Source organism: Panicum virgatum, chromosome 1K (genome assembly GCF_016808335.1).
Source record: "Panicum virgatum strain AP13 chromosome 1K, P.virgatum_v5, whole genome shotgun sequence".
In the NCBI taxonomy this organism is placed as follows: Eukaryota; Viridiplantae; Streptophyta; class Magnoliopsida; order Poales; family Poaceae; genus Panicum; species Panicum virgatum.
This window is the reverse complement of record NC_053136.1, coordinates 33,886,425-33,914,199: the sequence shown is the minus strand read 5'-3', so window position 1 is coordinate 33,914,199 and position 27,775 is coordinate 33,886,425. Positions and strand designations below refer to the sequence as shown.

Genomic DNA, 27,775 nt, shown 5'->3' with positions numbered 1-27,775 from the left:
AATAATACTCCATCCGTTCCAAAATATATATCGTTTTGGTCTTTTTAGATTCATAGTATTTGTTATGCACCTAGATATGACATATGTCTAAATACATAGCAAAATATATGAATATAGAAAAGTCAAAACGACCTACATTTTAAAACGGAGGGAGTATGTTGGCTTTGGCCATATTTACGTGCTTAGTTATTTAGTGATGGAGGTTTTTGATCCATATATCCATCAAGGTATCTATATAATATCTATCTATCTCAGGGTTCTTGGATTCAAAACGCGAACTTTTTTTTTTTGGAATTTTCGGATTGGGCGATCAGTCAATTTGATGTAAATTTAGGAATTGACTGGAAGATCGATGGTGGTAACTGGGCAGAATAGAGGAGATGCGGTGAGAAGTAGGTTCAGTGGTTTTGATATATATAACCTTTCTGCTACATAATGCGCAGGGGTCCATAGCTCAGTGGTAGAGCAATCGACTGCAGATCGATAGGTCTCCGGTTCGAACCCGGATGGGCCCTTATTTTTCACTTTTTTTTGAACGTTTATTATTTTCTCCAATGGGCAATGGTTTATCTTCTCTTTGAATTTACTGCTCTCGGACATAATGCTCCACAGCAAAATCAAATTAAACTGGTAACTTTGGTTTAATGTTTTTGGAATGAACTGGGCACTGGGCAGGAGCTCTACTTTCAATTAAAAGGGAAAGAGCGAGTTAAAAATGCAGAGTCAAAAGAAGAAAAACGGACCACAGATCCCGGCCAAACAGCCCAAGAAAATGTAATTTGGTTTGATGTAACAGAGCACTTTCGAATAAGCATCAAATCAATCAACTTCGCTCTAACAAGTGCCAAAACTGACTGCTGAAATAGAACTAATGGCGGAACAGAGGATTAAATAATGACAATGGCGGTCACAGGTTACAGGATTCGACTCAACCATGTTGATTTACTCGTTATTTGGTGTTCAGGGCTTGCGACGAACCAATGCATTATCATTAGTAGATCCGGCTGCAGTAGGCTACATCACTTTTCTGATTTTCAGAGACTTGTCGTAGAGCTGAACCTTGCGACCATTCAGTGGCTGTAGCGGTCTGGAGTTGTGCCTGTAACTCCCCTCCAAAGGGGCCATCAGATCAGCAGCTTGTTCCTTGCTCATTTCTCTTACCTATAAGTGCGAAGGCCTCCGTAATTTTCAGAGCATAAATTAAACGACGTGATAGTTTTCTTTGTAGGAGAGAATAATGACTTGTATTCCTCCAAACACTAGAAAAATGGGATATATATATATATATCTTATATATGGGCCTCTATACATGGGTTCACATATACACCAACACCCCCCCGCAGTCTGAACTACTGGCGCAGCGGTGTTCAAGACTGGACAACAAGAAAGCCAACACCCCCAAGTCTGAACTACCGGCGCAGCGGTGTTCAAGACTGGACAAGAAGATAGTACAAATAGAGTACAAAGGGCAAATATCCCCCTGCAGCCACAACTAGCCACCGGCTACGTTGAGGCTGGAGCGAAACTCCGAGAAGATCGAGGAGGATAGTCCTTTGGTGAAGATGTCAGCAAACTGGGAGGTAGTCGGGACAAGGAGTACCCGAACATCGCCGATGGTGATTCTGTCGCGCACGAAGTGTAGGTCGATCTCCACATGCTTCGTCCGCTGATGCTGGACGGGGTTGGTGGAGCTGTCGTAGCCAGGACGCCTCTGCCACGCCGTTAGCAACAGCCCGGTACTCCGCCTCAGCACTGGAGCGGGAGGCAACCAGCTGCCGCTTAGACGGCCAGGAGACCAGGTTGCCGCCCAAGAAGACGGCATAGCTGGAAGTGGAGCGACGAATGTCCGGGCAGCCAGCCCAGTTAGCGTCGGCGTAGACCACCAGCTCAGCAGAAGACGAGTGGTGAAGCACCAGGCCGAGGTCCACAGTGCCACGGACATAGCGGAGGAGACGCTTCAGCGCAGCAAGGTGTGACTCCCGGGGATCATGCATATGGAGACAGATCTGCTGAACAGCGTAGGTGAGGTCCGGCCTGGTGAAGGTGAGGTACTGCAAAGCGCCAGCCAGACTCCGGTAGGCAGTAGGATCAGCCACCGGATCACCCAGATCAGCAGACAGCTTCGCCTGAGTGTCGACAGGAGTGGAGCAGGGCTTGCAATCAGTCATCCCAGCCCGCTCCAGAATATCGATTGCGTACTGCTGCTGGTGAAGGAGAAGGCCAGATGGGCGGGGCTCAACAGTGACGCCCAAGAAGTGGTGGAGCTGACCCAGATCCTTCATAGCAAACTCCTGCTGCAGAGAGGAAATGACACTCTGAAGCAACTGTTGATTGGAGGATGTGAGCACAATGTCATCGACATAGAGCAGCAGATATGCAGTCTCATCCCCACGACGGTAGATGAAGAGAGACGTGTCAGACTTGGCCTCGGTGAACCCCAATGTCAGCAAGAAAGTGGCGAACCGAGAGTACCAAGCCCGAGGAGCATGCTTCAGACCATAGAGAGACTTGTTGAGTTGGCAGACCATATCCGGACGACTCGAGTCCACAAATCTCGCCGGCTGAGAGCAGTAAACAGTCTCTAACAGAGTGCCATGAAGAAACACATTCTTCACGTCCAGCTGGTGCACAGGCCAGGAGCGCGAGAGCGCAAGCGAGAGGATCGTGCGCACAGTAGCAGGCTTCACCACTAGGCTGAAGGTCTCATCATAGTCCACACCAGGTCACTGAATGAACCCCCGGAGAACCCAGCGAGCCTTGTAGTGCTCCAGTGTGCCATCAGCCCGACGCTTATGTGTCCAGATCCACTTGCCAGTCACCACATTGCAACCAGACGGACGCGGCACGAGGTCCCACGTCTGGTTGGCAAGAAGAGCTGCGAAATCCTCTTCCATCGCGTGACGCCAGTGAGGATCTGCCAAGACGTCGCGAACAGAGGAGGGTACCGGAGAGACCCGCATCTCTCCCTCGGTGGCGGAGAGAGTCGCGGCCTGAGACGCCATCTGTCGAGTCACCATGGGATAGATATGCCGAAGATCCCGATGGATGACGAGCGGGTAGTACACCGCCGGCTCGGCTCGAGAGGGAGCCGGTGGAGGCGGCGGCGACGGCTCCGGTGGAGGCGTCGCAGGAGCATCCGAAGCAGGAGGCAGCACCGGTGTCGGCACCGAACAATGCCGGTACACCTGCACCGGCTCAGCATACCGCGGCGGCGATGGTACCGGCGCCGAACGACGCCGGTACACCTGTACCAGCTGAGCGTACCGCGCAGGTGCAGGGGAAGGTACCGGGGCCGCGCGTGGCGCAGCAGGAGACACCGGGTCCGCACGCGGCATGTTCGAGGTCCGGGGGCCGCGCGTGGTGCGACTGCGGGCACCGGGGCCGCGCTCGGCGCAGCAGAGATCATCGGGAATGGTGCCCGTGTACAGGGAAAACCTGCAGGGAAAGGACAAACAGGAAAAGATGGCTGAACCACCGGGTCAGTCGGAAACAGAGATTCCAGCTCGGGGTCAGGAGAAGGTGTGGAGGAGATGGAGTATGGGAAATCTGACTCGTCAAAGACGACATGTTGGGAGATCAGGACGCGGCGAGAGGTGAGGTCAAAGTATCGGTACCCCTTGTGGTCAGAGGAGTAACCAAGGAACACACAACGAGTCGAGCGGGGCGCCAGCTTGTGAGGAGCAGTGGCGGAGGTGTTAGGATAACATGCACACCCGAAGACCCGAAGGTGGTCATAGCGAGGAGGGGTACCGAAAAGAGCGTGGTGTGGAGTGGGAGCAGGAGAAGCAGTGGACGGAAGACGGTTAAGCAAGTAGGTGGCGGTGTGGAGGCTCTCAGCCCAGAAGCACGGGGGCAGAGAGGCCTGGATCAGAAGGGTGCGCACGACGTCGTTCGTCGTGCGAATCATCCGCTCAGCCTTGTCGTTCTAAGAAGAGGTATACGGACAAGACATACGCAGCTGAACACCCCGAGAGAGGAAGAAAGAACAGAAGGTGGAGTTGTCGAACTCCCGCCCGTTGTCACACTGGACAACCTTAATGGTGAGCCCGAACTGAGTGGTCACCCAGGCAAAAAAGTGGAGGAGGGTGGGGAAGGTCTCAGACTTGGCGCACAAAGGAAACGTCCAAGAGTAGTGCGAGAAATCATCGACCACCACCAGATGGTACTTATAGCCAGAAAGACTAAGAATAGGAGAGGTCCACAGGTCACAGTGAACAAGATCAAATGCATACGTCGCATGCGAAGAAGAAGAAGAAAAAGGGAGCCGAACATGACGACCGAGCTAGCACGCATGGCAGAGGGGCTCAGCAGGAGCCCTATTACTAGGAACATCGGCACTACGATTGAGCTGCACCAAGATGGCGGTGCCAGGTGGTGGTAGACGGCGTCGCGGCAAAAACGGCAGACCAAGACGGCCAGAGCGAAGAAGAAGGCGAGAGTAGTGCAGCGGAAGAATGAAGGCGAATGGTGTAAAGGGGCCCCGTGCTGTCACATCAGAGTAGCGGACGCCGGGAGGCCGAATCCTTTACAGTGAGGCTAGAAGAATCAAACTCGATAGAATAAGAATTGTCAGCTGTAAACTGACGAATAAAAAGAAGGTTATGAACCATCTAAGGAGCAACAAGGACATTGGGAAGATGAAAAGAGCCAGGAGTAGAACCCACGGCGGTGACAGGAAGACAAGACCCATCACCAACCATGATGGAAGAAGGACAAGAGGGGTGTGGGGGTCGGATTGAAGAGAGGATACCGGCATCTGGGGTGGTGTGGAAGGAGGCACCCGAGTCGGCGATTCACTCGGTGCTGACCGGCGGCGTCCGCCCCATGGCGCTGAAGGACTGCGCCAGTGCAGCCTGGTCCCACTCCTAAGCCAGGCCGGCTGCTGGCTGGGTGGAGCGCACGGGGTCCAGAACGGCGCGAACAGGGGAGCAGCAGCGGCGAGCATGGCCGCCGACTGGGGCTGAGGACGAGGACCCCCCTGACCCTGAAACGGCCACATCGGGATGCGCCCTGGCCATGGGACGCTGAAGGATGGCCAGGGCGTACCTCCAGGGCCAGGAGCAGGAGTGGGAGCCGGGGTCGGGTCCGGAGTGCCCCGAGCACCACCACCACGTCCCCTCCACCACCCCCGGTCTGGCCGGTGAGAGGAGCTCCAGGGAGGGGGTCGATTCGGGGTCCAGATCCAGAGGGCGGAGCTTGGTTGGAGGACGAAACGCCGTGCTCGGTGAAGGGGACGACGGGCGGGACAAATAAGTGGTGCTTCTCTGTGGCGACCCGACGAGTGAGAGCGTTGGCCGCGGAGCGCTCGCGCTCCCAAGCGAGGGCAGCAACACAGACCCGCTCCTGAGCTGCCGAAGCCTCAGACTTGGCAGCGAGGAGAGCCACTACGAGAGTGGCGTCGGCCGTAGCAGGGGGCATACCGAGCCCAGGCCATGGAGAAGAGGGGGTAGTGGCAGCCTGGAGCCACGCGCGCTGCGCAGTGGCTGCAGCATTGGCAGCCGGACCAGCAGGGCCCACGCCGGCCGCGGTAGTAGGGGCTGCAGGGGCTGGAGCTAGCGCAGCGCGAGCAGGGGAGGCAGCAGTGGCGACGGCGACGCGGCCTGCGTCCTGGATCGGAGGAGGCGCCTGGGCAGCGGCCTGGAACAGAGGCGCGCCCTGGAGCAGAGGAAGCGCCTGGGCGGCTGCCTGGAACTGAGAAGGGGCGGCCATCGCGCCTTGGAACAGAGGAGCGGTGGCAGGGCCGCCGGCGGCTACAAGTGCGGCGACAGCGGCCAGGGGCAGCCCCAGCGCGCCCGCGGCGGCCGCACCAAGAGCCGGCTCGCCCGCAGCAGCGGCGAGGGCGGGGTGGTGTCGCGCAGGGGCTGCGGGCTGGAGGCCAGGGGCACCAGGGGCCGGCGGCTCCAGGGGCCCGGGCTGGGCGGCGGCACTGGTGCCCACGCCCGCGCCCTGCCCGCCCTGGACGGCGGCGGTGAGGGCCAGGGGCAGCTCCAGCGCGCCCGCGGCGGCGGCACCCAGGGCCGGCTCACCCGCAGCGGGCTGGAGTAGGGGCGGCGCCGTGCCGGGAGCAGAGGGGCCGGCCGCAGAAGGGCCGACGGCGGCGGCCAGGAGCAGGGGCGGCGCCGCGCCGGGAGCAGAGGGGCCGGCCGCGCAAGGGCCGGCGGTGGCGGCCTGGAGCAGGGGCGGCGCCGCTCCTGGAGCAGAGGGGTCGGCCGCGCAAGCCTGGAGCAGAGCAGATCCGGCGCCAGCGACTGGGAAGGAGGAGAGGGAGAGGGAGAGGGAGAGGGAGAGCAGCGCCAGCGGCCGACGGCCCTGAGATGGGAGGTAGGAGAGGAGATACCCTAGACAAATGATACAATGTAGGAGAGAATAATGACTTGTATTCCTCCAAATCCTAAAAGGGTGGGATATATAGATCCTATACATGGGCCTCTAGATGGGTCTCTATACATGGGCTCACATATACACCAACACTCTTCACAATGCTTCTAGTACATGACATGGGTTATCTCAGCAAGGACGGTACAGATCACATTCTCGGTGCATGGAGGTGCAGAGAGGGATCCAACATATTTGTAGTATCTATCTCCACCCTGCTTCAGTTCTGTCATGTCCACCACTCCAACAGGGAGAGGATCGCCTTTCTCAGCCTTGCAGCCCTCGGCATGTAATTCAGCCAGCTGCTCCTTTATCTGAGTCACACAAAATATATCATCAAACACCAAGCATGCAACTACACCCAAAAGCTCATCCAGTTCAGATGCAAATGGCAGATCATTTACAAGCCGTGAACTTTAGAGAAAAATACTAACCATGATCAGTTCATCCAGTTCCTGGCTTCTTTTGGTCAGAAGCTCCTGGTTATGAGTAGAAGTTCACATCTTTGTATCAAACATCTAATCATGACTGACCAAAATGCAAAAATTATATGAATTATAGTCATAGTACAAGGTGAATTCCTCAAAGACATCTCTCCACACGATGGAAATAATATAATGCTCCCACTCAGGTAAATGGTCAAATTAGTATCGGCTTTACTAAAGTGCAGGCTCCCACTATTTGACATCCTGCAATATGCAATGCATAGATGATAAATGATATAGCCAGTCCTTGTTCCTATCACAGAGATTTACCTGGAAAAGGAAAGGGTCTGGTTTGCCATATCGATAGAGGATTTCCACAACAGTAATGTTGTCGTCTTCAGTGAAGTGAACCATATGGAGCTCCATTGCAAACCTATCACGGGTGCATACACTTAGTACAATAGATACTCCACGATTTACAACTATATCACAGTGTACATGCAACCTTTGGCCATTGATGGTGTGCTCCGAGGGTAAATGCCAATGCAATTGCTTCATCTTATACTTTATCCCACCCACCTTAATCGTCTCAGCAGTGTCATTGTAGCGCAGCTGCATCATTCAACTTACGTACAACAAATGATTCATATTGAAAAATCAATTAAGAACTGAGAAGAGACATGTACAAAGGTGAACGAATCATATCACAATTTCTTTTTCTATTTTTTCGCGACCATGCCTTAGCATGTTTTTCATTAAAAAGACAATTTCTTTTTTCTATTGGTTTTGAAGATATAGTTTTCCCTAACGTATGTAAAAGACCACAATTCCTCGGTTCCTCAGTTTCCCTAAGCACAACTGAGAAAGAAACACAATAACATGCAGAAGGAATAGTGCAAATGGATATCGTTATCAACCACAAAACTAAAATAATATAATAAGGATAGCCAATTTTGCATGTACATACACAATTAAAAATAACTATTTGGTTCAGAACAAACCGCAATGTTGAAGACATTGTCAACAATAGTTGCATTTGTAGCAGTATAATCCCTTTCAAGGGGCTCCAACTGCAGGTTGTAGATGGCTTTGTCTTTCACAATGTCAATCGGAGATTGGTTCATTCCTTTTGAGCAAAGTAAGAAATTAGGGCTTAAGCTCCCCCAAAAGTTTGGACCAGTACTCCCACTGTAACCAAATCTCACACCATCTGCTTCAAGTCAAAAATAGGCTCTCATCAGATATCAACCACAACAACTCGTTAGGTTCTTAGGCATTTGATGCAAATTCTATGAGCATCAGTGAGAAACATGCTCTTCTGATTTTACAGTTTTCACCTATTTTTATGGTCTATATATTAGGCTGTGTTTAGTTCGCGAAAAAGTTTGGGTTTTGGTACTGTAGCACATTTCGTTGTTACTTGACAAATAATGTCCAATTATGGACTAATTAGGCTTAAAAGATTCATCTCGTGCTAATTAGCTAGACTGTGTAATTAGTTATTTTTTCAACTACATTTAATGCTCCATGCATGTGTCCAAAAATACGATATGACGAGTACTGTAGAAATTTTTTTGGGAACTAAACAGCTCCCAATCATTTTTCTTGGCTGTCATCATTGTGGGGTGGATAATGATCCAGCTCAACTTTTTTTCGAGCTTTTCTCGATTTAGTTTTTGCACTTATTTATTGTAGTTTCCTGTATTTAAATCCAACATCAAACCGGGCCTAACGAGCCAGGCTTGAAGCGACTTTTACTCAAAATCAGCGAACTTTGATTTTGAAAGAAAAATTAGTGTAGTGGAGCAATTTTGAAATGAGTCACCGAGCTCGCTCTCTCTCTCTCCCTCCCTCCCTCCCTCCCTTGAGTTCTTTTAGTTAGATTATTGTTCTCAATGATTTCCTTTGAAAATGTCTCTATGAATGAAAAGGAGGAAACTACAAACAGTAGTAAGGACAGTTGCAGGTTCAGGCCGTATTTAGATGTTTTGCAAAAAAAATTTGCGATGGAATCTTCCTAATTTGAAGTACTAAATGAAGTTTATTTACAAAACTTTTTGCTCAGATGGGTTGTAAATCGCGAGACGAATCTAATGATGCTAATTAATTCATGATTAATTAATAATTAGCAGATGATTACTGTAGCATCACTGTTGCAAATCATGGATTAAGTAGGCTCATTAGATTCGTCTCGCGATTTACAGCCCATCCATACAAAAAGTTTTGTAAATAGACTTCATTTAGTACTCCATGTATGTGTTGAAATATTCGATGTGACGTTTTTTTTTGTGTTTACGGGGTTTATGGGATGAGAACTAAATAGGGCCTCAACAAGGTCACCAAGATTACCATAAAGGCAGCTAGATACTTAGAACAACTAGCTAGGTTATAAAAAACGAGGTATGGGGACTTGTGCTGCTGTCTCATGGATAGTCCACAATATATAAAGTACCATACCACAGCTAAACAATGGACTAGGTGCCAAATGACACTTTTTGGTTATGATGCTGATTATGAGAATGCATGACAAATAAAGCACGTACCATGGTCACATGCATGGTTCACTAGGAAGCAAGTGTACACCAATGCAACATAGAAAGCGCTTTTCTTGGGAGTCACCATCTATCCCTTCGCCCTTAACTCCTGGTATCCTACCAATGGATGCAAAGAACCAAAAAACAACAAGTGCTCAAACCACAAGAAGTGCGCACAAATATATAGGAAGTGTAATAGAGTTGTATACTTGTATATGCCAGCTTCCTCCTAGCTATTGATATAACTAGTTGAATACCCCGCGCGTTGCTGCGGGATTTTAGAGCAAAAATATTGAAGTTCAATGTGCTGAAAAGATAGAGTTACGAAATTACAGGTAATTTTAGCATTGGAGATATATGACATGGTTGTATATAAGAAATGCTTAAATACTGAAGTTGATGTATATATAAGAAGTTATAGTTGCTGAAACTGATAAAAGAGGAACCATAATAGTTACGATAAGGACTCTTTAATGTTGAAATGGAAATGTCTGCATTATTTTGTGAAGCAAGAGATTGGACTTTGCATCGACTCTCTTTGGATAAGTGAAGTTTTTACAAATTTTTTTTTAAAAATTAAGTGTGGGCAACACAATTGTGTAAAATGTTGATAATTGGAAAGAATATATTTTGTTTAATAGTTTCATTGGACAAATGTAGATATTTGAATTGGTTATGGATTCTCCACCATCGTGATCCATGTTAGAAATGGATGTGATAAAAATGAACGAGGGATCTTAGCACATACATTATTTTTTTGACGTTTTGTTGCTAATTCCATCATATGACAATAATAAAATCAAGTAAAAAAGGTAAGAACTCTTAGTGGGTTGTGGAAGACCATGATATAAGGTTTCATTCAGATCCAATGGTGGAAATAAAATGATGATGTGGCTTCACCACATGTGAGAGAAATATCTATTAATAATTCTTAATGGGTTGCACTTATATATGACAATAATAAAACCAAGTAAAAAGGTAAGAACTCTTAGTGGGTTGTGGAAGGCCAGGATATGGGGTTTCATTCAGATCCAATGGTGAAAATAAAATGATGATGTGGCTTCACCACATGTGAGAGAAATAGCTATTAATGACTCTTCCACCATCATGATCCACTTTACTATAGTATAATAGGATGTTAGAAAGGGATGTGATAAAAATAAACGAGAGATCTTAGCACATACATTAGTTTTTTGACGTTTTGTTGCTAATTCCGTCATATGACAATAATAAAATCAAGTAAAAAAAGGTAAGAACTGGGTTGTGGAAGGCCATGACATGAGGTTTCATTCAGATCCAATGGTGGAAATAAAATGATGATGTGACTTCACCACATATGAGAGAAATAGCTATTAATGATTCTTAGTGGGTTGCACTTATATATGACAATAATAAAACCAAGATAAAAGGTAAGAACTCTTAGTGGGTTGTGGAAGGCTAGGATATGGGGTTTCATTCAGATCCAATGGTGGAAATAAAATGATGATGTGGCTTTACAACATGTGAGAGAAATAGCTATTAATGACTCTTAGTGGGTTGTACTTATATAAGATATATAGATAAGTGGACCAATTCAATGGATTGGTGTTTTGCACCAGCAAACTAGCAAAGTGCTGTCACCCTTTGCTTAGTTGAAATAGCAAGACCACTTGTAGCATCAGTGCATCACAGATGATTTACATAAATTTCTCAGGTTAGTCTAACGTCAGCTCAATCAGAAGGTAACCTCTCCACCAGACATAAAAACAAGACAAATCATTCATAGTAGCTATAAATATACCACTATGCAATGATGAAAACAATGAAGGCATATTTTGCTTGCTTAGAAATTGATATCAACAATGTTAACAGCCACGCCACATTATACTCTCACATACAAACAAACAAAAAGGAAGTGGTCACAACTCAAACTACGAGGGTCATGACTGGCATTTCCGAAGACAAAAGAATCCTAAGTGTAGTAATGACTGGCGAAGGCAAAACTGCAGACAAATGCATCAACAAAACCAAACTGAGATATCCGATGAATGTTCTTAATAAATATAGCAAAGTGGGCAATGTTCTTAACAGATTTGCCACACACCTATGTAATAAGAAGTTGAAAGGAGAAGCAATTCAGTGACATCATAAAGAGATAAAATTGGAAAAACATCATTATGTGAGGATGACTGGTGGGACCTAGGATCAGATGAGATTTTCAAATTGGATAGCAATTTCCAATGAACTTTGCAGCTGTACTGAGCAATATTTGTTAAAAAAAAGAAGATAGGCCACACACAAATTGCCTAAAAAGTATATAAGGTACAGATAGTCCCTGTCAGTCAATCTATAAACTAGGTCCTTGTAAAAACTTAAAAGCAGAGTTATCTTTCCCTGTTGACAGGAAAGCAGAAATTCAGTGTAAAAAACTAACAAGGTTAAACTTGAAAGCATCTATTGTTATCCTTAATCACAGAATGATTTAAAAACAAGAAACCTATAAATCATTCAACAGTTAGAATGTATCCCCTTGGCACCCAGTGCTGCACAAAGATCACAATTATACAAGATCCAGAGTTTGGATCAAAGAAGCAACATACAGACATCGAAGAGCTACATACTGATAAGTGCAATTTCATGGACACCGTCATTAAATACTCCCTTTTAGTGAAAAAGTTACTTCACGTCAATATAATGTCAAAGGCATGACACATGAAGAAAGAAAAGGAGAAGCCCATATTTTAACCGGATGTCCAGAAAAAGGGTTTTGGTTACAATTCAAAAATTACCTTATGACAAGGATCATAAGATAGGCCACTTCTGCTCTGATGCTATCATACCACTAATAAATGAAGAGACCAGAGTTAAAATAAACTTAGAAGATCCTAACATTCATTTTACAATTCTGTATGATATGCATGTGATAAATAATATGACTACATATATAGAAAATAGGGAACACAGATATGGTGTATATATATATACATCAGGGACAACGGACATTTGCATATACTCTCAAATTCTAACAATTTATTTGTTAATCTAGGACATCAGGAGGATATATCATTCCTCTCAACCTCCAATGCTATTTCATTACGCCTTGTGAATGGAAGTGTGAAAGGCGGATTATACTGCAATTCATAAAACTAGGAATCAGCTCTGATAACATTCCTCGTATGAACTTGGGTCAAAATAAGGCTCATAACAATATTAGAAGCTATACCTGTGCAACTTCCACCACCGAACCGTCTTTCACTATAAATTCAGTATCTTTCTGAAGAGATTCGCGCAATTTGGACTCCCTCTTGCTTATGTCAGCATCCGTAACCAAACCTGTTTCAACAGAAAAGCAGTATGGATCATGACAGTGGCAGCATGGTTCATAAAGATTGCATTGCCGTATAGTTACGAATTACGAGTTTGTAAGTGATGATATCCTGAAAATCAACAACAACAACAACAACAACAACAACAACAACAACATAGCTTTTTTTCCCAAGCAAGTTGGGGTAGGCTAGAGATGAAACCCGAAAGAAATAAGTTCAAGGTTCAGGCACATTGATAGCTAGTCTCCAAGCGCTCCTATCCAAAGCTATCTCTTTAGAGATATTCCAATCCTTAAGGTCTCTCTTAACCGACTCATCCCACGTCAGTTTAGGTCTACCTCTACCCTCTTTACATTATTGACCCGCTCAAGAACCCCATTACGCACCGGCGCCTCAGGAGGCCTTCGTTGGACATGTCCAAACCATCTCAGCCGATGCTGGGTAAGTTTCTCCTCAATTGGTGCCACCCCGACTCTATCCCGAATAACTTCGTTCCGGACTCTATCCCTCCTTGTGTGCCCGCAAAACCACCGCGACAAAGGTTAAAAAGGAAATGTACTCATTTAAGAGAGTGTGGCCATATTTTAGCTTCAGAACATTAAAAAACAAATTAAGGTGCTTATGGCCGTGAACAAGGTTTTTAATTCTGGTAGGGAAAAAAATATGGGACCGCACCGATAAAACCGAAATATCAGGAATTTCGGGATTTTTTATTTTTATTTTATTTATTTTCTAATATAAAAATATTTAAAAATCGATTTCGGCCAGTAAAAAAATTTCGGACCCCACTGATAAAACCGAATTATCGGATTGTCGCAAAATTTTGGCCAATATTTTTAACTCTGGCCATGAAAACTTTTTTTTATTGAAGTAAAATTTGAAGGTAAAAAGGTAGAGTTCAGTGTGTTTTTATTATATTTTGAACAAAAAAACACATTAAAGAATATCAGGTAAAATAAATGGTAAATAGGGACACCTCTTTTTGATCTGAAAACTCATTTTTTTAAGAACTGGTTGTTTTTCTGTTACCATGAAAGGAATACATCATACAGATCATGTTAGTGTTCTCGAATGTGAGGGAACATCACAACTTCTATGTCCTAGCCTTCTATATCACTTGCTGATTGAATAAAAGCATATGGTTGGTGATAATGCAAGGCACCACAGACATGTTTGGCTAATTCATTATTTGACAATAATATTTCTCCAGCAAAAGATCTTAATTTTCAGCAGAAGGAAAGGTTCATAGAACATCTTTACATGACCTGCTCGATTCTGAATTTAAATGAGAAATCTTCTCAATCAACCAGAGCAGAAGTAAAATGTACAACCATGAAACGGATTGTGGATATGAGAAGGAAGTACTAAATACGGACCTGAAAATGCTGCAACTGCTACAATTTTGCCGGGCACCTCTTTGATGCTCACAGAAGGATCTTTTGGGCGAGGCAAGTTGGAACCATACTTCGCTGGCATCACAAATGACATCTTCCATTTATTTTCACCAGCTGACTGCAGGTGGGAAAAAAAAAGGAAAGGTAAAACCTCATCAATTCCTAACCAATAATAAATTACCCTGAATCACCAAACAAATACAACTAGAAAAAAATGGCACGTGTAAAAGCATACAGCGCTCACCTTCTTTGTTATCACCGGGGTTGTCATGTCCATCGTTTCACTGCTGGGCTCACCCTTCCGAGTAATAACAGGAGTAGTCATTTCCATTTGCTCAGAAGCTACGTTCTGCAGGCAAGCATCCCAAAAATAAACCTTGTGTGTTTTTCCCTATAATTATTCTTCAGACTAACCAACAGAACAAGGAACTTCTGACCTATGGTGGAAACGTGGCAAATACCTTACCGAATAAATAAGACGCCAGCACGTTGAATGACTGAGATGATCCGTTGAAATCAAACCCAGATCTTCCAGGCATCGTTGTTTCAGCAACGAAGTATGACTGACCAAAGTTCAGAACAGAAGAGAGTGCTACTCAGTGGACCTGATACCGTCATTTCATACTGGATTCCTTTTTAACCGTTTGGGGTGAAAAATGATAACAATTACCTCCACTTCTCTAATCTCATAGTCAGCCTCACGCTTCAGTACACGGAACGGGACTGTCTCGAGATCGGGAACTGCAAGCAAAACGCACATGCAGCTCGCTCAGTAATCGAGCATTAAAACACTAGCGATTTCGCCATGGGGGGGCAGGGGCGGAGCCAGGAAATCATTTTTTTCATTGTTAGAGGGAAGCCAACCATACAAATTTATATAAAAATTTAATCAAAATTTAAATTTCTAGTGTAAAATTGGGGATCATGTCCGCCCCCCCTCTCCGTCCCTGGGGGGAGGGGGAGCAGAAGCCGTCGCTATTGATTTTGCATTAATCACTGACCAGACATGAGGGCCTCCTCGAGGGTGCGCGGCTCGAAGCGGCGGGACGGGAAGGCGTACTTGGCGGCCTCGGCGGCGAGGTCGGCGGCGCGGCGCTGCGATGCGGCGAGCGCCTGCGAGGCCAGGGCCAGCACCAGCGACGCGCGGGCCTCGGCGCCGCTGGCGCGGGCGCCCGCGGCCGCGGCGACCGTCCGCGGCGGGCGGGCGCCGAGGCGAGGCTGGCCCATGGTTTTAAATCGCCGGCTAAGGTATTTAGTGGCAAGGTCACCGTTACGGTGTTTAGCGGGTTATAGCCGGCATTTAACGGGCTATAGCTGGCTTCAGCGGGCTAAATGCCATAGTGGTTGTCTTTCATAGAGGCTATAGCCGTCTTTAGCGGAAGCTATAGCCGGCTATTTAGAACTCTGGGCTGGCCTGGGGCTTCGAGCGGCCGCGGGGAAGCGGAGCACAGCGGCGCCATTTGATCTCTCGCTCTCAGCCCGGTGCCCGCGAGCTTCGCCGGTTGCCTTGCGGTGGACGTGGTGGACTGGCCGGTGGGCTCGTGGTCGTGGCCGGTTGCGTTGCGTCCCGGTCGTGTTTGCTCTGCCGCTGCAGATTTTTACGCTGGGCTTCTGGTGTTCTGGCCTTCTGGTTCTGGGGCGGGAGCGCGAGGTGTCCAGGTGGGTTTTCGCCTCTTGCCTTTGGCAAAGCGCTCGGCGTCCGGCGCCCACCAACGTGGATGGCATCGACCCACAAGATATGAATTTGAATGGATTTTATATTTTTTGGGCGAAAACCCATTGTAAGTAAAAAGTACAATTTAAAAAAAAACAAAAACTATTTTAAAATACCATATTTTAAGAACAGTGCAACAAAAATAAAGATTCCAAATATGACCGCTTCATTAAACCATTCTTCCACCTTCAACCTATATCATGTCACTTCTTATTTGTTAGAGGTAATTTTTTCAAAACCATTGTAAAATGTCGAAAGAGTTAAAGTTCTCTTTTCGAGATACATATCATTGAAACATCGGCACAATCAACTAGGTGAAGTTTTGACCAACATTTATAAAGAGATTCTAAAATACCAGATTCTAAAAACAGTGCAGCGAAAACAAAGATTCTAAATATGCCAGCTTCATTAGATCATTCTTCCACCTTCAACCTATATATCATATCACTTCTTATTTGTTAGAGGTATTTTTTTTTCAAAACCATTGTTTCTTTATAAAACTATAATACATTAGATAATGTAATTAAATATCTCGAGATAAATCTAGTAACCACTCTCTATTGTACATTGATGAGAACGGAAGTCGTTTTCCATGCTGCTAGTTAAAATAGAGATACAATGTAATTTTAAGGCAAAACACCTACAAGTATCTGCAATACTAGATATACATTTTATCTTTTTCAAAAGCGTAATTTGCATGTGAAGAGAATGGATCCATCCATTTAAGTACGATTAAAATTAGAGAGATTCTTATTTAAATTCCTGTTAGATTTAGAACTCCTATTGAAAGGCTGGCTTGGTCGAGTGTTTTGTCGCCCGCCTGACTTGGGAGGGCTGGGAATTGTTGACTTGCAGTGTTTTGGGTATGCCTTGCGTATGAGATGGTTTTTGGCAAAGACGTTTTGAGGACCCACGCCCCTGGCATGAGCTCCCGGATGAGTCTGATAAAGTCGTGGATGCAATGTTTGCAGCTTCAATTTTTGTTGAGCTGGGTGATGGCCGTAAGGCCCTGTTTTGGACCGATCGATGGCTGCAGGGACAGTCCATTTCCGACCTGGCGCCATGCCTTTCAAATACTGTTGGTCGCCAAATAAAGAAGCGGAGAACGGTCGCAGAAGTTTTGCAGGATAATCAATGGATCCGCGACATTTCTGGTGCGCTTACTGTGCAAGTTCTCCTAGAATACTTGTACATTTGAGATTTAATGAGGGAGGTTCAGCTTGATGACAGTCGGAATGACCGAATTTGCTGGAAGTGGACTTCAGATAAAATTTTCACCACTTCTTCGGCCTACAGACCCTTCTTCATTGGTCAGCATCCAATCAAAGGAGCTAAGATCCTCCAGAAAATGCGCACGCCAGCGAAATGCAAGTTCTTTGTCTGGTTGGTACTCTATGATCGTTGTTGGACGGCAGATCGGCGTAAGCGCCGTGGCCTACAAGATGATGACACCTGTGTCTTGTGCAATCAGATGTCAGAAACTATAGATCACTTGTTGTTGGGTTGCTCTCACGAGAAATCGTTCAAAGCACTGCTTCGGTTTAGTTGGGAAGCTGTCACTCCTAACTTCCAAATTAGCAATTTTGCGATTGGTGGACTGCTGCTAGGAAGAGCATTTCCAAGGATGTGCGCAGGTGCTTTGACTCTTTTGTGGTCCTGGTCTGCTGGACTCTTTGGAAAGAAAGGAACAATAGGACCTTTGATCGCCAAGTGCAAACAATTCAAGATGTCTTAGCTATGGTGGCAGATGAGATTGTGGCTTGGTTCCATGAAGGTTATAGGTGTTTAGAAATACCTGCAGGTGCTTTAGGTCGACGTTCAGGTCGCACAGTTGTCGCCATATGATTTTCTAGCTCGTGGTGCTTTAGGGGTTGGTTTCGCTTCTATGTAACCCTTATGTAATTATTTTTTCTCTCTTAATAAAAAAGGATTAATTGGATCCATGCCATTATAATTATCCGAGTTCGTTGATCTGCAATTACTATTTATTATATTAGAACCGTGCCATTACAATTTCAAATTTCTCCAAAACATGTCATTACATACCCATTCAACGTGTTTCTCAAAATTTATGGACCAAAATACCCCCAGTCTTCTTCCTCTCATCCCCTCCCTCTTTTCTCTCTCTACACTGCCGGATCCCTCCTCTTTCCCCCTCCCCTCTCCCGCGACGAAGCTCCAACGGGACGGCGTGCCCGCGGGTCAGCGACAGGCCCGCGGGACGGCACGGTGGAGCCCCTCCATCGCCTGCACCCTCCCTCGCGGCTCCCTACCTTCCTCCCCAGCGCTCCAGCGAGGTGGCCGCGGCGAGCCGGGGGCGGGCTGGCGCGAGCTCGAGCTCGATGGTGGCGGCCGGTGGGCGGGCACAGCCGCGGCGGCCCGTCTCGCAGTGGCCGGCCAACGGAGGCGCCGAGCCTCGCGGCGGCCTGGCCACGGCGGCGCGCCTCGCAGCGACCGGGATAGCACCGCCTCCCAGCGTCCCCTCCCCCTCTCGCCCTCCTCTGCCAGAGCAGCAGCACAGCGCGGGGGGTAGGCTCGGCGCGGCTCCTCGCGGCGGAGGCCCTCTCGCCTCCTAGGCGGCCTCCCATGGCGGCTCGGCGAGATCCACCCCAGGCAGGCGGAGGCAGCTAGCGAGCCCGGGGCGGCCACGCCCAAGCGGCCGTCGAATGCGCGGAGGCGCCCGGTGGCGCGCACGGCGGATGCACCCAGGTGGCCGTCCGCTCCGCCGAGGTGTTCGTTGCGCACGGCGGATCCGGCAGTGTAGAGAGAGGAAAGAGGGAGGGAATGAGAGGAAGAAGAAGCCTGGGGTATTTTTGGTCCATAAATTTTGAGAAACACGTTGAAGGGGTATGTAATGGCATGTTTCAGAGAGTTTTGAAATTGTAATGACACGATTTCAATATGATAAATAGTAATAGCAGATCAGTGAACTTAAATAATTATAATGGCATAGATCCAATTAATTCAATAAAAAATGTGATCAGATACGGTCGCACGGTCGCTAAAAAAAGCTAAGCTGTCGCAAAAGAATCCTAGGCCTTGTTTGGTTTGGAAAGGATTGTAGCGCTAGTGAATAGTAACAAACTTTGACCACTAATTATGGTGTCAAACAAAGTCAGTTTACAAAACCAACTTCAAAACCCCGCGCTAGTGATCATGAAGAATCTAATGAGGCATTTGACGCGCGATTAGAGGATGGTTACTGTAGCATCACTGTAGCTAATTATCGATTAATTACCGTCATTAGATTCGTCGTGAAAAATTACACCCATTCCTAAAAAGATTTTGCAAATTGACTTCATTTAGTGCTTCATGCATGTGAGATTTTTTTTTCGGGAAGTGTGCGTGCTAGAATTTAGCACACCCAAACAAGGCCCTAGTACCCTCTAGCCCTCTGCCTCTCCGACTCTGCCCGGTGAATTCTCTCGGAGGAGACGGACCCAAGCCGGAGCCAACATCCGGCTCGGACCCCGGTGGCTTGTTCGACCAAATCCGATCTCGTGGCCACGGCCAGCACAGACGTCGGCCATCTCCTCCTTCCACAGACCACAGCCACTCCTCCGTCCTCCCCGCAGAATGCCCAGCACCGCCGCCTAAACCCCGCCCTCAAACCACGCCGGCGTCCGCCATGGCCGCCGCCGCCTCCATCTCTCTATCCCTCCACCTCCGTCTGCGCCCGCCCCTCCTCCCTCCTCCCCGCGGGGCCCCGCGCCATGCCGCCTTCCTCCCCCTCCCCGCCCCTCCCCCCGTTCCCCAACGCCTCCGCGCCGCCCCGGGCCGGCCCCCGCCGCCCACGTGGCGCCCCGACGTGCGGGCTCGCGCCGGGAGCACCGTCGGGGCGCCGCCGGGGCCCGGGCTCGCGCGCCCCGGCGGCGCCGTGGAGACGGACCGCCTCCCCTCCGACGTGCGGGACCGCGCCATGGAGGCGATCGACCACTTCGGCGGCCGCGTCACCATCGGCGACGTCGCCTCCCGCGCCGGGCTGCAGCTCGCGCAGGCCGAGCGCGCGCTCCAGGCTCTCGCCGCCGACACCGAAGGATTCCTGGAGGTGCGCCGTTGTTAGCGTCCTTGTCTCCTCCGCAGCTTGCCTTCCGGTGTTCGGTGACAATCGTTGCGAACGGTGTAGGTGTCGGAGGATGGGGAGGTTCTGTACGTCTTCCCAAAAGATTACAGGGCAAAGCTTGCAGGCAAGTCGTTTAGGATGAGGGTCGAGCCTCTGGTCGATAAAGCTAAGGTATTTGGAGTAAGCAAAGATGTAAAGGGTGCTCTTGTTTACTTCGAGTTCTGCTGATACTGGTTTCTGGTGGTGCCCGTTTTCACTTTTCAGGAAGTGGGTGCTTATTTGATACGGGTTTCATTCGGGACGGCACTTATTGCCTCCATTGTCTTAGTGTACACCACTATAATTGCGATTCTCTCAAGCTCAAGGTATGTTTGCTATCACAGGATGGAGTTTGTGTGTGCTAATTACTGTATGTCTATTGACTGAATGCCAAAGCTATCCTGGCAAAATGTCTTCATCTTTGTCATATTGTTCAACTCCCTGAAGTGATCATTCTGTCCATATGTTACACATCGATGGCTAAAAACACATGCTGAGAATGAAGAGTAGTTTTAACAAATATGTTTACCTCTTCTTGTGGATGTTTTACTATATCTAGAGGTGCTCTTGTCTTAATTCAATTCATAAAGCGTAAAGTAAAATAAATCTTGAAGATTTTTCATTACTATTGTTTTGGGAACTTTAGCTAGGTATTGTCATTTAACCCAACATGCCTTTGATTGATAGCACTTCCTCTTCTACTAGCAGTGATGAAGATAGTCGTGGTAGGCGGCGGAGATCTTATGGTTCAACTATCATCATTCCGACAGATATGTTTTGGTAAGTTTCATGTGATTTTTATAAGGTGTTTTGAAACTGCTGGGTTACCCAATTATATTCTTTCCTTAAAGGGATAAAAAGACAACCCCCTTTGCCCTTGGGCTTGTGGAGCTACTCAAAGTGTCATTACAGTACATGCCAAGTTGGATATTACCAGTGCTTTGCATGCGTAGTGTTCTAGAATTTCATGTTCAAATAAACCATCCTAGGGGAAAAGCCGATGGAAGTTCCATTTGAAATGTTGCTTATTGACAAACCAATAGTAGAAACCACATTGAGTTGAAGTGCTTTGTTGTTATATATGTTTTTCTTGGAATGCATCATTACACTCTTCATGGAAACCAATGATTTGGGCATGATAATGTTCCTGGTCGAATATTCATGATGGCAACTCTAACTACAGTAGCAGTGATTTTAAGCTATCTTTTCTTAAAAAAATGATTTTAAGCTATCCAGCCATTCAATTGCTAGACGAATCTGTATTCTGGTGCTGCAAGGTCCAATGTTATACCTCATAAAGGTTCCTGTTAATGCGACTACAATGAATTAGTGAAATGGGACATAAACCTACACATTCATTTGGAATTGCAACTTTGTACCTGAACAGAAATGATCATGTACATTCTTATTATTCACACTATTCATGGGCCTGCAGGTACTTGGATGCAGATTATTACAGAAGGCGTCGAGTAGAAAAAGAGAATGACGGGATGAACTTTATTGAATCTGTAATCTAAAAGGGTTTGACTTGATTGTTTATTCTTAATGTGTAATGATGGAATGTGTGGGTAGCTGAAACTTTATGTAATGTTGATTAAATCAATTCCACAGGTATTTTCATTTGTGTTTGGGGATGGTGATCCAAATGATGGGCTTGAAGAGAAGCGGTGGAAGATGGTATTTCCTTTTACTTTTGAGAAAAAATGTAGATTTTTCTATTTGAAATTGGCAAGGCCATCTATCATAAATTAACTATTGCTATTACAGATTTCTAATGGCTCCTTGAATATTTCATAGATTGGGCAGTATATTTCATCAAATGGTGGAGTTGTTACAGCTGAAGAATTGGCACCGTTTCTTGATGTGCCGCCACCATCAGAAGAGTCCAAGGCATGGAAACTCTCTGGCCCAAAGTGCTCATATGTAGTATTACTTATTTTGTTAGACTTAATTTAGTTCTTTACTCTTGGCACCTTCAAAAGCAACATACTCTTCCTTTGAATTATAAATTGAGGCGAGGCTTATCATATTCATATAATCTCTTGAATTGCAGGATGATGAATCATTTATTCTTCCAGTTCTTTTACGCTTCCAGGGACATCCCGAGGTTGATGAGCAGGTCCAACTTTATTCTCTCTATTATTTAATACTCTTTTAGAGAACTGCCATTGTCTAATGTAGCCTAAACTTTCAACCCAGCTACATACTAAAGATGCCAATGTACTTCAACACATCTTGCTTGACGTGTTGAAATTTTAAATAACTTAATGATTTTTTTTCTTATTTAGGGAAACATTCTGTATCGATTCCCATCACTGCAGCGTACTGCTTCTTCAAAAAGTGGTGGGAGTAGGGAATATGTGGGTACCAAATGGTCTGCTATGTTTGGTGGAGTTGAAAAGTACTTAGAGGAGAAACTGTGGAAATTCAGGTCAGTATATATCATCCATACCAATGTTGAATTAGCCTAGATAAAATTTTACCCTAAAAAGGAGAAAAACCTGAAATGCCCGATTGTATTTTTTTCCCCATCAGATCTAAATTTGCTATTTGGTTTATTTTATTTATTTTTCATTCCGGTCACCTGTTGATTATGCAGTAAAGCAAGTGCATCAGAGAAGGCAATGGTTGCTGGTTTGGGAGGACTTAATCTTTTTGGTGTCATCATTCTTGGAAACTTGTTAAAGTAAGAATTTTAATTCTGGCCCCAAGTATTATTGGATTGTGATTCCTTTTACTAACATATGTATTAAAATTTACCTTGAAGGCAAATGACAGTAACTCCTGGTGGACTTATCTCATTTGCTGCACAATTATATCCTTTACTTCAGGTATGACTGGGCTTGAAATGCCAGTTTAGTTCTTTATAAGGTGGACCTTCGATTCATTTGTCATTTCAGTTGACATATGGCCTGGAACTTCTGAAAATGTCGTGAATGTTGCAAATTGTTGATTGGTGGAATTACATTGTGCACCTATGAATTAAGAATATTATCAATAATATGTCCTGATGCAATGTGGTCACTTGTAGATATATGCCGGCTCCTTTTTTGCAATACCATTATTTAGATGGTTTCTGGTACGCAAAACCAACAATGATATTAGAAAGAGGAATAAGGCCAGAGAACAGCGAGCTCAAGAACTTCTGTCACCAGATTCTTCTCTCAGAAGAAAGGTAATTGTTTTTTACCCACACATAGATCTGTTCAAGAACCTTGGGATTGTTGGAAATCACTCACTATCTTAAGTGTTTATCACAAACACAAACTAGCGTTTCTCTCTTGTAGTCTTGTGGACACACACGAAAGCACAAAACAACACAAGAATTTTTTGGTTGTTGCGGCCACACTGCCTTCATCTTTTTCTCACATATATATAGCTAATACAATGCTGCACATCTGTCCATGATATCCTCATAATTAACGCAGTCAGTGGCCACATGATTTGCATTTTATTCTCTTTTAACTAGAGCTGAAATCTAGCTAGCACTAATAGCAATGAATCTAGACACTAGTTGAACCTGGACACAGCTATCTAGAAACAAGATTAATGCTAACAAGGATGGGTTTGGGTCATTCGCATAAACCTTATAAGCCATCCTTGGTTGTGATAGGTAGCAACTTTATTGTTCCTTGCATCAGAAGCTTCTAGAAAGAAACCACTAGACAGGTGCTTAACCTATAACGTGTGATATTATTCATTTATTATGCAGCTTGGTGCTTGGACCATCTGTTGCCAATAGCTGCTTCATATTTGGCTATTTGTATAAAGTGAAAATAGATGGTGAACATGAAAGTTTCATTGTGCACATCTTTATTGCATTCTTCAATATTAGTCAATTTATCTTGGTGTCTAACCCATTTTAGATAGTAATTGATGATACTTGGATTCATATCTTCACTAAATGATAGTTTTTTTTAATACGAACCTTTGAAGTACCATAAATTTGTCTTGTGCTTTTCTATCTTTTCAGTTACTCAGTGCACGTGACATGGCACAACGGAAAGTAATTACACCAGAGGAAATTGTCTACACTACCCAAAAGGACCTGTTAGAGCAGGATTATGAAGTCAAGGAGTGGGAGAGGAGATTTAAGGAGCTTGAATCAGAGTGATGGGCACGATGGATATACTTGACACTCATAGTAGCTCTACATGGTCTTCTGGCCTGGCTGGATGATAATTTTTTAATCTGGCATCCAAATGAATAGAAGATCTGACTGAACCATTCAACCAAGTTGAATCTGATGGTTCTGGACCCCACTGACAGGCATACGGCATACCACCAGTCCACCACTCTGCCATGCTAGTTTTGTGGAAGCTGTGTTGGTTTAATTGAAAGATCATGATTTGCAAGCTGATGTACATACCGGTGTCATTGATCTGCACATTTGTATAGGTAGTTCCATTCACGGGGTTGGAGATCAAATTCAAATTTTGGCACGAAAACAAGGGTTATGATGTTACTTTGTCTGAATGGAGCCCCAGCAGAACATGTAAAAGGAACACACCCGTAAATAGGGCCATTGGACTTGTGCATTATTGTCAAACTTGGCACATACTGTTATAGTCTTCTGGGAATTGATTCGTGATTGAAGTGACAATTTCGAGCATTGATCTGAAAACGTGTACCTTCTGTTTGTTGCTTGTCTTTGCGAGTGAAGGACAAGCATTCAATCATGTAACGATATGTTCAGTTTCCAAACTCCATACACGGAGAATAAAACAAAGGAAATCCAGCAAGCTGGAAAAGAATAGTATTACGTAGTGTTGAATCAGTTATCCACTAATACATAGTAGCAGCCAATGCAGCTGTTACTACTTTTTCTACCTTTCCGAGTCAAAAGGTAAGCTCTGATGATCATGAACATGCTTCTGTCAGTTCTAACTTCTAATGTCAGTATGAATCCAATAAGGGCTCCTGAACGCCATCAGCAATCCAGAGTACACCCAGGTTTAGACGAGCAGATCACTCAGTAAGTTCCTGCTGAACATGCAGCTTTGTTAGTTGTCTTGACATACAGAGAAACGCATGCTGTGAGATCATAATTTCAAACTCATTTACCTTGCGAGTTGCAACAGGAAAGAAACCCTGTCAGCACGAGATGCTCAGCTCACATTCCCTGTCTGCAGTTGTTAGTCGTCCGTCGTCGGTAGCTCATGCTGTCAGGATAAGACGAAGGCGATGGACGCGACGGCCACCAGCGTAAACAATTGAATCACCTGCCAAACACACAAATGCACGAAGGGAGTAGTTGTGAGGATTAATGCTGGAACGATGCTTTCGCCCATCATTTCAGACATAAGATGCATTTGTTTTTGTGTTTGTGCTAAGGCAACTACCCGATTACGGCATCTTCCTTTGGCCTTGGTGGAGAACTCTACCCCGGCCATGGCCACTTTTAGCAGCCACTCAGGACTCAGCATCTCCCAGCTCCACTAAAACGTGACTAGGTCACTAGACCCGGAACAATCCGTTGACGGCATCGACGACAAAAGTGGTAGGGTTGTAAGCAAAAGGCAGGCAAGAGCCGTTGCTATCCAAAACCTCCCAATCCACGCACGACACGTCGAAATTTTGCAAGAAATAAACGTGAAGATCGAGAGCAACTTGTTGCTAAACAAAGCCTGAAGAAGCAGAACTGAACAATGGCCGGATAGCTACCTGTGGCGCTGCGTTGGAGGCGGCGAGCATCGGAGGGAGGTAGCCGTGCACGCCGGCGTTGTAGACGGGCGTGCCGTCGGGGTAGAAGAGGCCGTAGTTGCGCTCCGACGCCGGGCCGGGCTTGAGGTTCTCGTTGAAGAGCTCGAAGACGTAGACGCCGACGGGCGCGGCGGGGCGCCGCGGCGTGCCCTGCCCCGCCTCGACACGCCGCAGGAGGTTGCGGACGTAGGTGCCGGCGTTCTCGGGCGTGGCGCCGGGCTCGTCGGGGTCGCCCCGCGACGGCCACCCGGTCTCGGAGACCACCACCTCGACGTCCGTGTGGCCCAGCGCCTGGATGGCCGCGTACACGGCGTCCACCTGCGCGTACAGCATGTTGTCGTAGCGGAGGCCCGTGTGCGGGTCGGCGACGCCGGCGGCGTTGGGCTGGAGCAGCGCGTACTCCAGCGGCACCCGCGCCGGGTCGTCCCTGTAGGCGAAGTAGGGGTAGCAGTTGATGAGGAACGGCGCGCGCGTCGCGGAGAGGAAGCCCAGGAACGGCCGCAGGTGCGGCAGCGCCGCTGGGCGGAACGCCCCCGCCGACGGCGGGAAGGAGGCCCCCATGATGTCCAGCGAGTGCGCCGTGGTGACGTTGACGCGGTCCCGCAGGCCCAGCGCGCTCAGGGCGGCGTGCACCGACTCCATGGCCGGGAGCACCGCCGCCTGGAGCGCCGTGTCGTTGCCCTTGAACACCTCGTTGCCCACGGTGACGCAGGTGACGCGCGCGCCGGCGCGGAGGTGCGGCACCAGGTGCTGCTGCAGCCACGCCTGCGCCGCCGCGGGGCTCGCCATCGCCGGGACGGCCTCGTTGCCGATGCCCACCACGAAGTCGACGCCCGTGCCCAGGAACGCGCGCGCAGGACGTTGGGGTCCGCGTCGTAGAGCTTCACCTTGCTGATGCGCATGGAACGGAGCAGCCATGACACCCGCGCCGGCGACGGGAGGTTGTTGGCGATCTGCCCGTAGTTGACCCCGATCGACAGCAACTCGGCCACCGCCACCTCCCCTGCAAATCTCAAATAGTATTACTCATCAGTTCGTTCGTTGTTTCCTGTTTGCAGTTGCATCATCCAGGATGTGTAAACAACTAAGCATTCATGCTAGTAACAACAAGTACTATCTCACATTTCTGCCAAGTTTCAGCGATCGATCGGTCATCAACCTCTATTCGGCTGGTGTGATAAGCTGGCTGATTTCTACTAATTCAACAGTATTCTGTGAGCGGAGAAGCGAACAATTAAGCATGGTTAAGTTTCGATTCTCGTGCTGCAGTTTGACCATTGTAGCAGCACTAACTTCTAAACCACGGCAATGTCGTCGAATACGCTATCACTAGTAAGAAGAAATCTACTACCAGTAGAATATATAGGTAGTATAACAGTACGGAGCAGTCCGCGATTGATCCAATGGAAGCAAGATCTCATCAGTAGATCACATGGGCATGTGGTTCGATCTGCCTGCCAGACTGCCACTGAGAGCGGCTACCTAACAACCCGCAAAAAAAGAGATGTGAAAAAGTTGATGTGGTGATTCGGCGTTGAGATATGTCGCCGTAGTGGGCGGCGGCTTACGCCATGGCGCACCTCCTCACCTGGCCTGGCGAGCTGGAGAACGTTCCATCTCGCCTGCTTCAAACGGTGAAGTGCTACGCGCATTCTGTTTCTAACAAGTTGACCTGAATGAATGGGGGATTGAACTAGGATCATGGATTCGAGCTCCAAGATTGCATTGGCAAGGCAGCACAAGAACGGAGTAAGTAAAACCATCGGGGGACTGACAAGAAGGAACACTACAAAGGAGCACCGTACGCATATCTTGTCAGCTACCACAAAATGACATTTGGCATTTGGATTTGGGCATTTGGCAAGCTGATTCTTCTATAGTTAGACGATGGCACATGGAGATTCAGCTGGCTCAACTCACCTGTGAGGATGATGGGGAGGAGCAGGGCGAAGAAGCAGGAAGGCCTCCCGGCTGCTGCCATCCACTCGCTCCCACGCACCCGGTTCCGCGGAGAACACGCGCGGGGCCACGGAGGACCGGAGGAGAAGCGAGCTAGCAACTCCAACCAGACGCGCAGAGCTAGCGCTAAGCTAGCCAAGGCGGCTGCAGCCTACTGCTGGCCACCGGGTCTGGTGCGTTTACTCGGCAGTCCTGGCCGTGGGGGGCTTGGCTAGCTTTTGTGGATGGCTGTGATGGCTATATAGGCAGCGGAGTGGCTGCAAT

General features: G+C 47.1%; 2 protein-coding genes, 1 non-coding gene and 1 pseudogene across 4 annotated transcripts; 2 read left to right on the top strand and 2 right to left on the bottom strand.

Moving 5' to 3' along the window:
- The first annotated feature begins 443 nt into the window (after positions 1–443).
- TRNAC-GCA lies at positions 444–515 on the top strand. Its single transcript has one exon. It is a non-coding gene; the product is annotated as a tRNA-Cys (tRNA).
- Positions 516–12,031: 11,516 nt separating this feature from the next.
- LOC120703599 (heme-binding-like protein At3g10130, chloroplastic) lies at positions 12,032–15,628 on the bottom strand. Its single transcript, XM_039987721.1, has 8 exons — positions 15,449–15,628; positions 15,035–15,257; positions 14,704–14,774; positions 14,495–14,596; positions 14,278–14,382; positions 14,016–14,151; positions 12,537–12,646; positions 12,032–12,444 (listed from the first exon to the last, which is right to left on the bottom strand). The coding sequence occupies exons 1-8, from the start codon at positions 15,491–15,493 to the stop codon at positions 12,364–12,366; spliced, it is 873 nt and encodes a 290-aa protein (XP_039843655.1). The 5' UTR covers positions 15,494–15,628; the 3' UTR covers positions 12,032–12,363.
- Positions 15,629–19,225: 3,597 nt separating this feature from the next.
- LOC120703578 (uncharacterized protein At5g03900, chloroplastic-like) lies at positions 19,226–24,473 on the top strand. Of its 2 annotated transcripts, none has more exons than XM_039987698.1 (13): positions 19,226–19,795; positions 19,874–19,981; positions 20,075–20,175; positions 20,555–20,629; positions 21,285–21,357; positions 21,461–21,526; positions 21,647–21,739; positions 21,903–21,968; positions 22,138–22,280; positions 22,449–22,535; positions 22,617–22,680; positions 22,881–23,024; positions 23,823–24,473. In XM_039987698.1, the coding sequence occupies exons 1-13, from the start codon at positions 19,376–19,378 to the stop codon at positions 23,961–23,963; spliced, it is 1,581 nt and encodes a 526-aa protein (XP_039843632.1). In that variant the 5' UTR covers positions 19,226–19,375; the 3' UTR covers positions 23,964–24,473. The 2 variants fall into 2 exon arrangements, with proteins under 2 accessions (XP_039843632.1, XP_039843640.1); XM_039987706.1 differs by having other exon boundaries at positions 19,228–19,795; positions 20,558–20,629.
- A 96-nt stretch (positions 24,474–24,569) lies between these two features.
- On the bottom strand, positions 24,570–26,553 carry LOC120703590 (annotated as a pseudogene).
- Positions 26,554–27,775: the final 1,222 nt, after the last annotated feature.

Excerpts from the sequence above, each read along its gene's own strand:
- LOC120703599 (XM_039987721.1), bottom strand. The coding sequence starts at position 15,493 with ATGGCGCCGCTGTGCTCCGCTTCCCCGCGGCCGCTCGAAGCCCCA. Across the intron at positions 15,258-15,448 it reads CGCGGCCGCTCGAAGCCCCA|GGCCAGCCTCGCCTCGGCGC; the intron begins GGCCAGCCCAGA and ends TTTAAAACCATG. Across the intron at positions 12,647-14,015 it reads AGCAGTTGCAGCATTTTCAG|GTTTGGTTACGGATGCTGAC; the intron begins GTCCGTATTTAG and ends CTGTTGAAACAG.
- LOC120703578 (XM_039987698.1), top strand. The coding sequence starts at position 19,376 with ATGGCCGCCGCCGCCTCCATCTCTCTATCCCTCCACCTCCGTCTGCGC. Across the intron at positions 19,982-20,074 it reads CTCTGGTCGATAAAGCTAAG|GAAGTGGGTGCTTATTTGAT; the intron begins GTATTTGGAGTA and ends TTCACTTTTCAG. Across the intron at positions 21,358-21,460 it reads GGATGAACTTTATTGAATCT|GTATTTTCATTTGTGTTTGG; the intron begins GTAATCTAAAAG and ends TCAATTCCACAG.